The following is an 18154-nucleotide window of genomic DNA, read 5'->3' as shown; positions in this document are numbered from 1 at the left end:
TAAACCCAGATTTATACTTTATCTACTGCATGTTAGGGTTAGGGTTAGAATGAATGACAGACTATTTCACCCTAATCATAACCCTAACCGGTTTTCTCCATTTTGCAAAAGCCGCTTATATTGTTTACTTTGGAGTGCTACCTCGTCGATATAAGCTAACCAAATGAGACCAGTCCTTGTGTACTCGGCCCTATATAGTCGGAGAATAGAAGGGCTTTAAAAGAACATCCTTGAGTACCTCCTTCAATACGAGGTTCACAACATATCAATCAACCCTCGTATATAAAATATAGACTCCGGTTTTCCTTTGTTCTAACCGAAAAACACCAATGACTAAATATTTTTAATGGAGATAATGTATTTTATCATCAACAGGATAAAAAGAAGAAGATCTGTCATGTGGGATGGTTTCAGCTAATGGTCATATGCGCGTTGCCTCTGGTTTTTATTACCCATTGTAGTAGAGCGATAGACTTAAACCAACTACAAAAAGGTAGGTACAATATAACTTATAATCTCGCATCCTATCGTTCGTTTCTTTATCTGATCTATCAAATGAAATACATAAATAAATAAATAGATAAATAAAAATAAACATACATTGGAAGACACGAAAAATTTTGAAAGAACGTGTTGTTTTTAACTGTTGAAACAACTAGCTTTGTTTTTTTATTGTCTTACCGGACCAGCCCTATTTTTTTAATGGAATCAAAAGTTAGACAAAGTAAAACGCACTTTGATGTATGGATATTTTATAGTAAGGAATGATTACGTTTACCACACATTATATATTTTTATCATGTCCGTCATGTTACGTCAACAATTCATAAGTAGAGTATGTAATAAACATCTCAGAAATAGAACTTAACCCAACCCTGCGTCGAGCCGAGTTACACCTCCGGATGACAAACAGAAAAGCATGAGTCTGTTTATCAAATGCGGATATGTGTCACCATCAAATCATGATGATGGCTTTTCAAGATTAATGTATATTTATTGTTGTGGTTTTAACCCCCCCCCCCCCCCCATCCAAAAATAATGCAAAGTAAATTGAGTGAAACAGTAAGATGCATTTTCTGTGGTGAGGTAAAAGCAACATTACATTTATTATGGGGATGTTGAAAAAACATTGAAATAAATTTGAAATAAATTTCGTGATTTTTACATAGAAATATTACATATATTATTGCAAATTGCGGAGGAAACCCCCTACTATCTCTGAATGGAAAACTTACATTTTTAATAAAAAAAAGTTGAACTGTGTAATTTGTACATGTCTATATTCGACTGAATACATATACTGGTGAAACAAGCATGGTATTTCATTGAAATAATTCTTAATATAGACAAGTGATTAGAACTGTAAACAAAATTTATAATTAAGAAGAACTCATTAGAATTGCAAAATCTATGTAAAACTATACTAGTGGTAAGGAATGTGTATACAGTGGACCCGCGATAATCCGGACGCCGATAGTCCGGAAAACTCACTGTACTTGTGTCTATTGTAATTAATCTTAGATTGTAGTTCAAAGACATATATAACATACATACAGCAACCTTTTATTATACATGCTTATGTCACATTTAGTATAGTTTGAAGGTGACATTTTGATTAAAACAAAATCAGATATCTATGCCCAGTAAGCGTGTAGGTCTTGTGGTCGTCAGTTGACAGCTTTATGGCTCAGTAATCACAGATCACAAGGCAATACTGTCCTCTAATATCAGTATATTATTGAATGATAAGATCATTCAAGGCTCTTTAAACGTGTCTGAAAGGTTTTATTTCTTGTGAAACAGAAGACTTTTTCGGTAAAATCGCAGTCATGCTATACACTGTATTACTTTTTGTACATATTATAAATTTCTTATATGTTCCTCTCGGTTAATGAAACAAACCCCATCCTTTAAGAAATAGCAGAACACAACAACATTGGTAAATGTCTAAGAATGGGTACTTTGATCGAGGTTTCTTTCAATATAACAATTAACTTTTTGCATATATTGCATTGTATGTATAAGCAGATATATTTTGTTTCCTTCAGCATTTGTAGTAGTCTGTTTTAACACCGGATCCTCTCCTCCAAACATCACTGTCAGGATATCGGGGCCACCATCTATTGATTACGCTCAACTGCCCAACTTTACACTGAAAGCTGAAAGTACCACCACAGGCACTGGCGTTTCGTTTCTGACATTTGAAGGAAGCTTTACATACCATACAACTTGTGCTTATTATAACAAGAAAGATAAGCTAGGAAGTTACTTTGTCTACTTCGACAATGCAGCAGACTCCATTTCTTCCACAAAGGTCCAGGTCACATTAGAGACTGATAAAATGTGTGATGGTTATACCGCCATTCCAATACTGAATCTTGGATCTGAGTATTATGCTGTTACGTTCTGCGAAGTTTTCGGAGAATGTCAGATCTTTATAGTTGCTATCGATGATGCCTTGAGAATAACGGTGCGACTTCCAAATACACAAAACGTCCATGACGTCATGTTTAATAGCAAGGCATATGGCAAAGGAGATACCATTACTGTGGATCTCGGTTCCATGGAAACGGTCCTTATAGAGTGCGAATGTGATCTGACGGGTACAAAAATAACCGCCGATTCAAATGTGGCTGTTTTCAGTGGCAGTAGAAATACTATCGTCGGCGTCAACGGAAATGAGAATTTCCTTCTTGAACAACTTCCTCCTTTTAATAGATGGGGAACGGAATATGCATGTCCATGTAAACCATACTGCAACAAACACGGCGCTTTTATCAGAGTGATAGCGAAAGAGGCAACGATCATTCACATTAGCGGGTATCCCAAAGTAAAAACTACCCTTAACGTCCCCTGGATCCACAGACGTATCGAGCAGGACGACTTTCTATACATCACCGCTGACAAACCCGTTCTGGTTGTCATGTTCCTCCTAAGTGACCAAAAACACACATCATCAATGTTTCTGATCCCACCGGTAAAAGATCAGGACAACAATATGGCGTTCCAATACCCCACAGACAGATTTAACAAAATGGAAATGATTGTACTCTCACCCAAAGTTGATTCGGGATTTTTACTTAACGGTGCGCAAGTTGCAGTATCGCAAAACTTTCATTTCCCAAGCTCACATATGTTAGCAAGTCTACTCGAATTCCCAACAGAAAGCCGCGACCGTAACATCGTTATTGACATGAGTACTGGAGGGTTCGGAGTGATTGGAGTCTCAACAAGCGACGTCGTATCAGGCCATACTTTACGGGTGGGCTTCTCACTTGGGTCATTCGATATGACGGATGTAAGTATAAATATAACATTTCATCTCTCTTTGTGATCACCACCTACAAAACATGAAAACAGATGATACATCTCCCTTTGTTATCCTGTATTTTTTTTTTTATCTTTATTCGACAAAAGTTGTAAAATCCTCAAACGTTGGACAAAATACCACAATCACAACATTAATCAGACTAATTTTAAAGTAATCGACTTTTTGGTGAAAATCACTTTTTAGATATGAAATGATTCCCCGGTGTAAAAAAAAGTCATCTTAAAGTAGTCTGACAATTTATGTTTTTGATTTTTATAAATATTGTATGGTTGTTAACTTGTGACTAACATTTCACGGTTGTCATAGTCAGCCCTCGTTCATCGGTATTTAATTTCGGACAATCACTCTGCAGTAAGCACTGCCTTTATTTGTTTGCACTTGCATACATAATTGCTTGTTTTTATTGTCTCCCTTTATCTTATGACCGCGAGTATAACACTTTGTCTAGTAATCGGGACGTATTGTTATTTCAGTTTAATGATCCCGCTCCGGTCTACCCTGGCGATAGAGCGGACAACGACGAGGATGGAACTAATGATGAGGATGACTGTTCAGGTCATTGTACACGTGTAGATCTCATATTATAAGTGTGAAAAATACTCGCATTTGAGTTTGTCTGAGCATAATTCTGCTGAATTATCTAGTTTGAACGTGTTGTTATGATCGCTGATGATTGGGCTTGATATTCTAATTGCAGGTTTTTGTTTAGAAATAGACTCCTTTAGGGAAATCTTGATGCGGTTAAAAGGAATTGAATGAACTCTGTTGGGTTCCAAGCTACACTGCTGTCTGGAGAAGTAACAAATATCTAAAGATAGATTAATCTTCGGTTTTCCTAACGTTAACTTATGTTGCCTGATGAGGCCTGTGTTCTTTTCTCGTTACTGACCGTGATTTTTCATTCTATTTCAATTATGCATTTTTTTCATGTTCAGAATTTCTTTGAATATGGTATCACTTACACCCATATTTAAGTCAGAAGGATTACATTTCCCAGTGAATTCAAATAATGTAATGATAGCCGAATTAAAGATATTTCTGCTTTTAAATCATATTCTGAAATAGACAAAAAACAATAATCATGTAGGGAGAATATCCCAAATCAAGTTATTGCTTTAGTCTTTATTTTTTTTTCTAAATTCAAACTTTGTCTACAAAACCTCAATTTTGTCCTATTTAATATTCTTGCAGACACTGAATATCCTGATGATGATGTGGATTGCAGCAACAATTTTTCTGGTAAGTACCCACAAAAGTTGAGTTTGAATTCATATTTTATAATTGTGTCTCATTGCTGCATTATCTTTCCTTACGACACAACTAATCATTTTTACCACCTTCCAATCAAACGAAAACAACTTTAATTTCCAAACTATTAGTCATTTCGTAACATTTCAACATGTTACGTTGTATATTGATGAATCAAAATCCCAAAATAATGAAATCCTACCTCACCTTTAAAGTTAGAACTATAAAAGGAGTAAAAAAGAGAGGGGGGCACAAAAAACATCAACACTGGGGAAAAAATAATCTCAACATTGTCGTGTACATTTATCATCTCTTCACATAAATAAGTGTCATATTTACTCACAGTCATAACATTGTCAATGTATAAGCTTTAATTGATATTCACTCATGACTTCGGATTATCCGGTTTAGTCATCCTTATCGCAGCTAGTTACATATTCGTACGAATGGAAGTCCAGAGCTTTCGGAACAACTCGCGGAAATAAATGACTCGGAACTGGCTTTTTCAGTACTTATTGATATAGCCTTTCTAATAATCTCACGATTTTTTATTACTTTTGTACTTTACACCTGAAATAATCCAAAAAGAATAAAAAGGAAATGAAATGATAATGATTATTTACAGTAAATAATGTTAAATTCGACTTTTAATTAAATTAAGAAACACTGACAAATATGTAGGGCTGCAAGAACAGCTTTCGGTAAAATCCGTAATCATCGTTGTCATGGCAGCCGACCCCATCTGCGATCACAAATGCCTTGACAAAGTAACAGTTGTAAAAGTCCTATGCGCAACTGGCTATATTTCGTAAAACTACATTCATGGCAAGTATTGTTTTATGTTGTTTGATAATATCCCATCCATTTAATCATCAGAAAAATAACAAAACAAAAAAAACAAAAAAAAAACACCGAAAATCACAAAATGCAGCGTGTCTCGCAGTGCAGACACCACGCGCAACATATAAACATTATGACGCCATCGGAATGTACAAGTTACAACAAAGTGAAATAATGTGTATTTCATTTACATTAATAAATTTATGAACAATAGATTGAGGCACAACATTAACCTACATACATTCAGCTAGTCGAAGACGACGTTACACACAGAGAACTAATTTGCAATACAATGAGGTAATAGCATAATGTTTTAGATAAAATATTGAATGATAAATTTATTGAAAAATAGTCACTATATAATAAGCTTCGTTTGATTTTGTATTTTGTATTCATTATCTCCCTTATCTCCTGTCATTACAGCCGAGAAAGATGAAAAAGGATACCGTTTCTTCGTTGTCTTCCCTTTCCTGGACACTCCGACCCGATTCACAGTGGACATAATGTCAAGTGATGAGCTGCAATGGACTAATATTAAAAAAAACCATGTAGGAACGTGTCCTTCATGAATGTAATGTACAAGAAATTACTCCCCTAAATAACATGGTGATGTCGTTTTTGTACGAGGAGAATTGTTTATGCATGGGAATGAATATAAGCGGCAAGTTTCGTCTTGGTACACATTTGTCATTCCCAAAAAAAGAATACACAGTCAGTGTGTCTATACATGGATCCGCTACTATGGCAACATATATGGCACTTCCGGCTGAGGTTCTAGGTTTGGAATACTATGCTGTGACATACTGCGATCATGGAGGGTATTGCGCTTGTGTAGTTTCAGTTATATACGACAAAACAAATGTATTTGTCAAACTACCAGTAACAAGTGGGGTCAATGTTGGTAATCAACAATATCTTGCAGGCAGCGTCATAAGAGAGACTCTAAGTATCTTTGAAATCACTTATGTTTTCATCGACAGATGACCTGACTGGAGCTTACATCAGGGCCAATGCTCCAATTGCTGTTGTTTGTGGTGGAGGCGGTTCTTACGCCTCATACCTTGAACAAATTCCTCCTGTTTTCGCTTTGGGGTCAAACTACTTCGTATCTCCTAATGCGCTAATACGCATTGTAGCAACTGATGGAAACACAATTGTTACTGGAAACGGAACGGTGAAGCAAACAGTACTTCTTCCCTCATCCGGGAGTCGTACTGATTTAGATTCAGCCCTGAATATCATATCAGTCGTGGCAAATAAACCAGTCCTTGTTGTTGCATTATACCTGAACAGAGTCACCGATGGTTGCATGGCTGTAATGATATCGAACTCTCATCTTACCGACAGTCACTATGTTAACTTCCCGTATGGAGAAACCAACAAAAATATTGACTTACATTTACAAACAAATAGTGTTGATTTTTCTGCCGAAGTCATTGAAGAAAACGGGAAAATACAGAAATACAGAAAAGACCTAAGTAATATGCATGGTAATGCCATAAAAATGACTGATCCTATGAAGCCGTTTTACTCAAAAATATATGGCAATCGCTCGCAAGCACCACATACACTGTTCTGTACTTCAATTGGAAGAAACATGTCTAAAATCGAAGCGGTAATGTATATTAATAAAGTACTAGATTGCAATAATTAAGAAGTTGGGAAAAAATACAACATACCATTTCAAATATGTTTTTAACATATTCTATAAGACCTATTGTCGAAAATACTGTTTCTTTTACGATTAGACAAATTTTAGGACACTCAAAAATATGAAATTATAATACGAAATATTCTTCCCGTTTATGATTTTATTTCCAAAGGTATTTGCTTTTCGAAATGTTCTTCTATCTTCCAAAAACACTAATAAACGTTATATTCTAAATGGAAATATATGTAAATAAGATTGAGTGCATCCTATTATTGTTCGCTAAGTTTAGGAATTATGACGTATACATATTTTTAACTTCAGTATGCTTTTGACACATGTCGTTATAGTCGTGGTGGGTAAACTTTGTTAGTCACACTTTTGTTTCCGGCTAACAACTTCTCTTTTCTGTAATACAAATGATATACATTCGCAGTCTGATATAGTTCATATTTTGACAGCAATTATTGGCACGAATTAACTGATGGTTCCCGTGTTTACTGCAATTATTTAAAATGAAATGTTTGAATGTTTGGTGTTTTAGACTATTTTAGATTATAAATATAAACATTTTTCTCACCAGTATAATGCAATTTTGTTGGCGTAGGATTACGTAGCTCTGTCTCGATCCTGCCTTCAAAAAGAAAACACAAAAATATTCAGTTTGATCGGCGTGGAAATTTACATGCGTCCAGAGAAAATATCCACATGTCTTAGACTCACATGTTCATTCTGAGTTCATATGCAGGAAATTTCATATAAGCCTAAAACCAACCGTATTTCGTAGTCAAATGTTTTACAATTCTATAAATAGCTTTGCAGCCAAACATTCCACAGGATAACCTCAGATGTCACGTGACTAATCACGTGATCATCACTAATCGGCCAAAATGGCGGTCATGTCTAATGTAACTAAACCAGCGACCGTTCGCAGTTTCATATTTATTTGAATGTCGCAAGAATACGCAAGAAATATCAACAGGAATTGAAGGCAAGTTGTAACAAACTACATTGTCGTTTTTCATAAGGATTTTATTAAATAAGATTATCATTTGATAAATAATGTTTATTTGAAAAATATCTAACGATTATGATACGTACCGCCGTCTTGTTTGTCAAAACTGTTAGGCCTGTATATGTCTCGTCGGACAGCGTGACCGACAGCGCGACAGCAGTTTTATATCGGAGGTAACATATTTGCATTTTCGATGTTACTAGGGGTCATAAAATAGATGTTTGCTGGGCCTAATTAACATCTTATATAGTATTGATAAAAACAACTTAGGCTGTGTACATCTTGGATTTTATTTCTGGTTGTACATGTAACTGTTAATAGACCGATTTGTCCTACAATTGATTTTTTTTCAAAGTTTACAAGCAGCTTTACTGATTCAGAAGTATATCAATAATTTTCCACAAACATTAAAGAAATAGGGAAAGAACTATACTCAGCTTTTGGAAAGTTGTCAGCAGATAAATATGTTATACATGTTTTCGTCAATATATATAGAATAGGAATAACCAGATTAGACATTTCATCTGATACAAATGTAGCTATCTGACTATCTAATCCAATTTTAAATTTCTTATTATATGACCTCAGACCCTGACGTTTCTCAGGGCTTTCGGCCCTTTGATTAATTACATTATCACGAACACGTTTGTTACATTAGGTACCCTTATTCAGATGTGAAATTTATGAAATGTTAGTGATGAATGTTTCGTTAATAATTTAATGTTCTATACTGTGATATTAGACTAACGGAAACTGACAATTTTTAGTGTATTTTTTCTAGGCATCTCGACCCCCCCCCCCCCCCCCCCCCCCCCCCCCTCACTACAGAACAAACTTACAGTTGTTTGTGTATCCCTATAATAAACTGACTACTTTTTGTGTGTTTGTTTTTAGTTATGCCCCTCTCCCCGCTTCAGAACATTTGTTTGTGTGTTTTCTAGGTATGCTTCCCTACAGAACAAACTGACAGTTTTTTGTATGCTGTTTCAGGTATGCTCCCCAACAGAACAAACTGACAGTTTTTTTGTATGCTGTTTCAGGTATGCTCCCCTACAGAACAAACTGACAGTTTTTTGTATGCTGTTTCAGGTATGCTCCCCAACAGAACAAACTGACAGTTTTTTTGTATGCTGTTTCAGGTATGCTCCCCTACAGAACAAACTGACAGTTTTTTTGTATGCTGTTTCAGGTATGCTCCCCTACAGAACAAACTGACAGTTTTTTGTATGCTGTTTCAGGTATGCTCCCCTACAGAACAAACTGACAGTTTTTTGTATGCTGTTTCAGGTATGCTCCCCTACAGAACAAACTGACAGTTTTTTGTATGCTGTTTCAGGTATGCTCCCCTACAGAACAAACTGACAGTTTTTTGTATGCTGTTTCAGGTATGCTCCCCTACAGAACAAACTGTCGGAGATGGGCGTGATAACGACTGTGATGGACTAGTCGATGAAGAAATTTTGATAAAGGACTTTTATGCATACGGTACAGTACTACAATTGGTTCACGAAAGCCACGACAATTGGTTCATGAATGCCACATCATAGTTGCAATATTCTGGTGGTCATTTCAATAAACAAGTTTTAGATATAGTATCTTCTTTAATTCATAGGTTATTGATCATTTGTTTAGTATACTGATCGGTACGCAGAGATCGGTCAACATAACGAATGTACCTAATCGGAAGGACTGAAGTGCGTTATACGGACAGGGAAATCGGCTATACGTATTGTGGCAAGTTATTATTTAAAAAAGGAAATCAGAGATGTACTGTTGTAACACAGGGAAATGTGCATTTTCATCAAGGTCTGTTGATATTTTGAAACCATATACCATTGATGAACCGTTTGGTTTTCGCCAAATATGTACCCTGTCATCCATTATAATACAATATCTATGTTCCGATCGCTATTTCTATTGATGTTTCTAACTTAATGTCTGTAAGACCTTCCAGCCGTTTCAACCCTACCATTACTCCTTAGATTTTCAGCCCATTTTTGCTGTTCGTTACCTCCGAAGCTCACTCTTATGACTTCTTTTTATATTGAACCTGAGTTGCAGATACAATCGAAATGAAATTTCGTCTGGATTTATGTTGCGACTCTACTTAAATAAGAATAATCACGATTGACTAAATTGGTCTTTTGATATAACGTGACTTACTTGTTATTAAGTTATCCTTTATTGCTAGTGAGATCAGAAAAGAGTGGGCATTATCTAACAGCTGTTTTTCCTACCTGTATTTCTTTCCAAGAGAGTTGCGTCATTGATAATCCTCTTTGAATTAGTACACCGCATTCATTTGTAAAAGTTAAAAAAAATTTGTAATGCGTAAACAACTTTTTTTCTGAAATAAAACACCACAAATATGCTTGTGTTTAATTTTTTGTTATTTTTTTGTTATTTTTTTTCTTTTGTAGACAAAAATGCGCACGTTGATGCTTTGAAGTATATACCTGATTTTGATCTGGATGGAATGATGGACGAAGACTGTTATACTACGATTCCAGGTAGGCTTTCAATTGTACCATTCCTGCGCAATGATATACTATGTATTGGGTCATTATTGTTCTGTATATTGATATATCTTAATAACATTAACGACATTGTCTTTATTTCACTAATGTTATTTTTTTACACTGGCAATTCAAAATACATAGCAAAATCAAAAGGATTATAATTCTTTAATGCAAAATTGGTATCTTTCCATCCAGGTCTACGACTACCAGAAATTGAACAGCATATTTTCTATACATTTTTTCTTTCGATATTTCCTGGTATATCGTTTGATGTTACAAAGAATAACACAGTCTTGATGTTTCATTCTTATCTAGCGCCAACAACAACCACAACATCAACAACAGAAATATCACCGACGACATCTGAGAACACCACCGTCCGTGTATGTTACTGCCCGTGTTCTCTGTACAAACGTCCAGATCCTGCATTGGTAAACATCACAAAAGAAAAACTCGTATATATCGTTGAGGAAACAAAAAGGAAACTGGCTGTTAACAAAACGTCCCTTTCATCATATATTAGGAGGAAGACGAGCGCTGATGATGAGCGTCCATCAGCTGCTGGTATTGGCTCAGTCGGAATCGTCATTCTGGTATTAGTAGTTTTACTGATCGTAGGGCTGGATTTGATCTTTATCAAACAACACCTCATGGTAGTTCGGAACTACGGAGTCTAACCAGCTGCTGTCTGACAAATCACTTTGGTGGCGGGCTATATCCAAGTACCCGTATGTAGTGGCATCAGCATTTACCGGAAATGAGAATAATTTTGGTCGTGGAAAGCTGATAACATTGATTATGCAATCAAATATCAAATCATGGTGAAATAACACATTGTAAATATTTATTCTTAGGATGAGGATATCCACATTGTTAATCGTTACCTTTTGCTGAAAGTGTTTTTGTGAAAGCTTGATCTCTAGATATATATTTTTTTACTTATATAATTTGTTTAAAAACCCGAATGTACCTCAGAACTAACGGGCCAAGCTCGTGTTTTACTTTTGAAACTCTGTTTTTACAATGGGTATTCGTCTCACAATCGTTGTACAAGCTTTTACTTACACCAGTAGTTAAGTGTTCTTAATTTACCTAAGATGGTTAATGGGACCTCTCCAATTAAAAATGTACTATATTATTTGCTGTCGATCAAGAATATTTTGCAAAATCTAATGGTACCTTCACGATATCAGGAACTGTATGTAAACCCCATACTTCACTACTATAACCAGCCACACATTCTACATATGTATCAGAGAGACTACATAATGTAGAATCTTTTAAAAGCATGGTTACGAAAAAATTCTTTCAATGCAAATAATGCATTTGCGATTAATTAAAGTTACCGTTATCGTTTAACACCCTTATCGGTACTTACCATAGGATCATGTGGGTTTTTTAAATATAAGTACCCACCAACCTTCTAAAAGGGCATAGAAGCTATACATGATTTTATGAACATATAAGTACCAGCTATTCAACTCAATTAGGCTATCGTCAAACTACATATGTATGGGGAATGGTATGGGTCTAGTAGGAAAGTAAGCTCGGAAAATAGTATGTATAAGTCAGTAAAAATAGTATAGGTCTAGAAGGGAAATCAATTCAGTGAATAGTATAGGTCTAGAAGGGAAATTCATTCAGTAAAAAAAAGTATAGGTCTAGAAGGGAAATTAATTCAGTAAAAAACGTATAGGTCTAAAAGTGAAATCAATTAAGAAAATAGGAAACCTCTAGTAGGGAAATCAATTCCTTTTAAACGAGAGGATATTAATGGGATGATCAACCTCGTTGTTTGGAATCAAATTGTTGGTTGATCTTTGGTTTGATGATTAAGAATTTGTTTCCGATTGAGTAATTATTTAAATTGTTAAAAGATATTGTTGTTTTAGTGAATTTGCATTACTCAAGAACTGCTGCTATTTGATTTGTTATTAAATGTTATACTGTCTCTAATGTTTAGCCGCTTCATGGTGTCTTTACTAAGTTACTATGTGATTTATGTTCATCTCTGAGTAGTTTCTCCCGAAAAAAGATTTCGAAAAACAAATACTGACAAAATCAAATAAAAAAATACACTTGTCATTATAGTGATCAACACTAATGCATACCTTATTAGGAGTATGTATTGGAGTTATTTACCCTGACTGTTAACAGGACGTTAAACGAAAACAAACCAAACATTGGAGTTATTTCAAATTGAATTGATCATGATAGGTCAAAGGGAGGTACATGTAATAACAAAAATATGTCAAAAAATATTAATCTATATAAATTATCTGAATGTTTTTTTTTCAGTGAATTCGAACAAAAAGTCCACCATTTATTATGCTTCCCCTATTTATGTCCACCAAACTCAGCCTTGATTTCCCTACGACATGACCAAATTTCACTAGCCTTCAAATTTATGTAAACTGGTGTATTATGCATACTATATCTAAATAAACATCGTCTAAACAGACTTGAAAACATGTAATACTATGTACATTTCTCAACAAATGCTAGTGCTACTAGCATGATCGAATCTTCTTCAATTTTTAATGCTTTTTCAATAAAGTTGATATTTTGACTATTTTCATTATTGTCATATTTTAGTAATGATACAGGTTTATCTACCTGTCGTAGCTGCATGACAACTCAGTCGGATATTATCAAAAATGAAAGATTTCGATTAATATACCGGAAGTGAAAATGAATTGCTATCACCACAAGCGTCTGCATCTGGTCAGTATTTATAGATAAATTGTTCCTGCTCGTATTATATCAACAAGGTGTAACACTTGAAGATGCATCAACTGTGGAATGAAATGTTTTAAAGTTGGTAGTCCGATTGGTTGACAATCGTGTTGTATTGTTTATAGAGCTGTCGACCAATCAGAATAGCGTACTTCCGTTCCACAGTAGAAACATCATCGGCTATCACGTTTTTTGGTGATTTTCTCATCCTTAAATCACATGACAAAAGATTATCGTGTGTTGATATTTAGGGACTCTAAACCAAGGTGCCTTGCTGGCCTTTGTGTGTATTTGATACTTTTGTCGGATTGAACTTAAATTAAAACTGAATGGAAGCTCATCGCGTATTTATGAGACTGTATACTACAGTTAAAGGGATTTTGTCAGTGTATAAATACAGCTCTAGGTGTTGTTGGTTTAACCAATTGGTGCCAGTTATAAATAGAAACATAAGTGTTTCGGAGGAATCGAGTCTATTTGGTACAATACCCATTCAACGCCGCATCACTTCTAAATGATAAACGTATATCATTGCGCTAAAAATTCCTGTATTTTTAAACAATCAGAATTTATACAATTGTGAATAATTTTACGATATCTACAAACGTATATGGGATATATAATAGAGCCAAATGTGTGCAAAAACCATTTTAATTGTTTATCATTAATAACGACCCGAGGGACCATATTATTCCGTCTGGAAATATTGGCTGTTCCGGTATTTAAACTTGATGATGTAAGTGATATGGTTAGTGGCAAACTTAACCGCTTCATACTTAGCTGCAGTAAATAAAACATCAATTATGAATGTAAATTTAAGCATTGAACTGCTTCCAAATGGTATTATACATTTGATATGAATACAGTTTGGGTGACAGATAAATATTGCATGTCGAACTAACGGGCGACATTTCATTTATCTGTCTCCCAAACTGTATTCATATCGACTGTATACTATGTATAACAGTTCAATGCTTTAATGCTGTGCTGATTACGTCTACGTCGACACCAGTCTGATCACATCTTCGACTGCCTAGACGAAACTGAAGTGACATATTGGAAATGACTACAAATACAAATGAACATCCTTTGGTATCAAAACGGCGACATGTTTGTGTTTTAACAAAGAATCGTTGACATACCCTTCAACTGTTGTCAATGTCAGGGTTTTATCTGTATAGAAGAAGTCTCACCACTCCGATCACTAAATCTTCTCATCAAAAGCAAAAATTGAAGAAACATCCTGTGTGGATTCAATGTTCTCTAGTTTTGTATTCGGATTGTTTGTTACGGATTCGTACCTGTAAGATGTTCTCATTTCCCTATTTGGTTAGTTCTGAAGCTGTATGATAAGCCAGTAGATATAATTATAAAGCCACTACGTCTTAATCCCGATATGTTTCTGTCCTGTCTTTTGTATAAATATTGATTGAAAAAATTAAAATTTACACTTCTACAAATTTCCCCGTGGAAAAGAAAATGATAAATCATTTATTTAGGACAATGAAAATATATTTTTAGATATTCCGATAATGTGTTTTCATCTTTCGTCAAAGAATCAATGCATAATTTATTATTATCAAATCAAATTCAACCAAATGAAAATAAAAGTTTCTAACTATTTTTTCAAAATTCATTTTTGATTATCAGAGAAAGTCAGTTCTCCCATAAATTATATTTTTATTCCTTTAAGGGTAAATTTTGTCATCACCACGAACGGAGAAGACACCATACACCTTTATTATCTTACCCTAGGATGGATGACGTCATCAATCGCAGTCTAATTAGGTAACAATCAAGCAATAAAAAAACATTACCATTTTTTCAGGCATCATCCATGATAACGGGATCTATTTGGTTCAATGTTACCACTAGCAGTATTCAACGACAAGAAAGGATGAAAAGGATGAGAAAAACAATCACCCACCAATCAAAAATTCTATGAACGGACACAAGGCTTCCGATGCTCACTTAAGATTTATAACTAATTTTAACACTGTCTTAATACTTTAGGTCAGTTTTTCTTTATTTTTACACCATGGTATTGAGACAAGTTATAGCAAGTTTTTCGCCTTTTTCAATGAACAATATTAATCAAACCTAATAAAAAATTCTATGAATGAGTGAGTGATTTCGGGTAGATCTATACCCTGAGGGATAGTAAAGATGGCACGCCAGTATAATACTAATTAGCATTATAATGATCCCGATATTAGATGTTACTGTAACGTCTATCTGGCGGTATAACACACAACATGTCCGACCCGACAGAACCAGCAGTCTCTCTGATATGTTGTCGAAATGAGTTTTACTAAACAATCAAAGTTCTAGTTATGGTAAGTTTATGTACTTACTTTTCATGTACATCTGACTTAATTTAAAATGCTTGAACAAAACTGTCCTTTAGAATATATTGTTCGACCATTTGTAATTCGATTTAATTAACCTGCTGGTAAATATGTTTTCACTGCGGTTCCTTTTGTCATTTTACGTATTTTTGAATGTTTTCCTTACGGTGTATTTCCTCATTTGGGTATTTAATGATGTTTCCGTTACAATGTACTCTGTCGTTTTGTTATATTGTGATGTTTCCGTTACAATGTACTCTGTCGTTTTGTTATTTTGTGATGTTTCCGTTACAATGTTCTCTGTCGTTTTGTTATTTTGTGATGTTTCCGTTACAATGTACTCTGTCGTTTTGTTATTTTGTGATGTTTCCGTTACAATGTACTCTGTCGTTTTGTTATTTTGTGATGTTTCCGTTACAATGTACCCTGTCGTTTGTAGTTTGTGATGTTTCCGTTACAATGTACTCTGTCGTTTTGTTATTTTGTGATGTTTCCGTTACAATGTACTCTGTCGTTTTGTTATTTTGTGATGTTTCCGTTACAATGTACTCTGTCGTTTTGTTATTTTGTGATGTTTCCGTTACAATGTACTCTGTCGTTTTGTTATTTTGTGATGTTTCCGTTACAATGTACTCTGTCGTTTTGTTATTTTGTGATGTTTCCGTTACAATGTGCTCTGTCGTTTTGTTATTTTGTGATGTTTCCGTTACAATGTACTCTGTCGTTTTGTTATTTTGTGATGTTTCCGTTACAATGTACTCTGTCGTTTTGTTATTTTGTGATGTATCCGTTACAGCGTATTTAGTCATTTTGTTTTGTATTTCCTTTATATTTTAGTTACAGTGTAAATGTTCGTTATAGTGTACATGTGTTTTGTCATCTTTTGTTTTAAGTTTTCTTTTGTTTTATTTTCCATTTTGTGTATTTTTTTTTTTAATTTTGTAATGTCATCGTTACGGTGTATTTTGTCATTTTGTGTACACTTGTATGTTATTATGTTTTCGTTACGGTTTACGTGACATTTGTCATTTTATGTATTTTTTCTACAGTGTATTTTCAATTTTGTTTATTTTATAAGGTTTCACTGCAGTGTTAATTGTCGTTCTGTGTATTGTTTTCAATACCTTCGTTACAATATATTTTGTCATTTTGTGTGTTTTCCAATGGTTTCGTCACAGTGTTTGTCGTAGTTTTGTGCATTTTGTGATTTTTTCGTTATGATGTATTTTGTCTTTTGGTGTATTTTTAATGTTTCTGTAATGGATTATTTTGTCATTATATGTTGTCATTGTGGTGTATTTTGTCATTACGTGTTGTTGTTGTGGTGTATTTTGTCATTATGTGTTGTCGTTACGGTGTATTTTATCATTATGTGTTGTCATTGTGGTGTATTTTGTCATTACGTGTTGTTGTTGTGTTGTATTTTGTCATTATGTGTTGTCGTTACGGTGTATTTTATCATTATATGTTGTCATTGTGGTGTATTTTATCATTATGTGTTGTCATTGTGGTGTATTTTGTCATTATGTGTTGTCATTGTGGTGTATTTTATCATTATGTGTTGTCGTTATGGTGTATTTTGTCATTATGTGTTGTCATTGTGGTGTATTTTATCATTATGTGTTGTCGTTGTGGTGTATTTTGTAATATCAACATATCTCCCTTCTTCAGCTTAATAAATTCTGACTGCGAATAAATTAGCATATACGCAGTGAAAAAGGCTCAACGGATTAATAAGCGCGGGAATCGGTAACTTAATTATGACGTCGTCCATTTGTGACGTTACTGGAACGTCAATTAGACGGCGCCATTTTGAAAGGACTATCAACGGAACTTGAGCGTTTTCTCCTATTAACCGATGACCTCTGCACAAAAAACTAAAGTCAAGTGAGTAGTTGATCAAAAACTAAAGTGAATATTGCGGAAACGGGATCATATTTAACTTCTCCACGAGGTAAGCTAACAAGAAATGGCTGAAGCGTACAGTTGTTTGAGAACATTTGACCACATCACTACTAAATCTGTGTACACGCTGTGCTTGACAACCATAGTCAATGTGAGACAGAAGATGGGGATTGTGAATATATTAATTAATTAAAATCGTAAAGGTATGAAAAAATTTTTTAGATGTTTCTTTTAATTTTGTTAACAATACTGGTGTCTTTAAGTAGATTCATTGGAATTATATTATCTTAGCAACCGCAGCTGCCGTAGTTACCAACGTTGTAACACCTCATACTGTGTACACATACGGATTGTACGTCATTTTGACTGCGTATACGGTAGTATGCCCGCAGAACAGTACCGGATACACAGTCAAAATGAGGAACAATCCTTAAATACTACTTGAGCATTATGGTATATATCGTCATTTTGTGTTGTCGTTATGGTGTATTTTGTTATTTTGTGTTGTCTTTATGGTGTATTTTGTTATTTTGTGTTGTCGTTACGGCGTATTTTGTTAGTTTG

At 34.6% G+C, this 18154-nt stretch overlaps 1 protein-coding gene across 2 annotated transcripts; it reads left to right on the top strand.

Annotated features, from left to right (window-relative positions):
• The first annotated feature begins 275 nt into the window (after positions 1 to 275).
• Positions 276 to 13171, top strand: LOC117329048. 2 transcript variants are annotated; one of them, XM_033886745.1, is made up of 8 exons: positions 276 to 493; positions 2049 to 3298; positions 3805 to 3886; positions 4523 to 4570; positions 5843 to 6909; positions 9468 to 9567; positions 10503 to 10592; positions 10917 to 13171. In XM_033886745.1, the coding sequence occupies exons 1-5, from the start codon at positions 418 to 420 to the stop codon at positions 5986 to 5988; spliced, it is 1602 nt and encodes a 533-aa protein (XP_033742636.1). In that variant the 5' UTR covers positions 276 to 417; the 3' UTR covers positions 5989 to 6909; positions 9468 to 9567; positions 10503 to 10592; positions 10917 to 13171. The 2 variants fall into 2 exon arrangements, with proteins under 2 accessions (XP_033742636.1, XP_033742635.1); XM_033886744.1 differs by having other exon boundaries at positions 5843 to 7034.
• Positions 13172 to 18154: the final 4983 nt, after the last annotated feature.

This window comes from Pecten maximus, chromosome 6 (genome assembly GCF_902652985.1).
Source record: "Pecten maximus chromosome 6, xPecMax1.1, whole genome shotgun sequence".
NCBI lineage: Eukaryota > Metazoa > Mollusca > Bivalvia > Pectinida > Pectinidae > Pecten > Pecten maximus.
The sequence above is the reverse complement of the archived record's forward strand: the minus strand, read 5'-3'. Positions and strand labels throughout refer to the sequence as shown.

Bases quoted from the DNA above. Each gene is read 5' to 3' on its own strand.
- LOC117329048 (XM_033886745.1), top strand. From the start codon at position 418: ATGGTCATATGCGCGTTGCCTCTGGTTTTTATTACCCATTGTAGTAGA. The intron at 3,299-3,804 runs GTAAGTATAAAT...TTGTTATTTCAG, and splicing joins GGTCATTCGATATGACGGAT to TTTAATGATCCCGCTCCGGT. The intron at 3,887-4,522 runs GTCATTGTACAC...ATATTCTTGCAG, and splicing joins TGATGAGGATGACTGTTCAG to ACACTGAATATCCTGATGAT.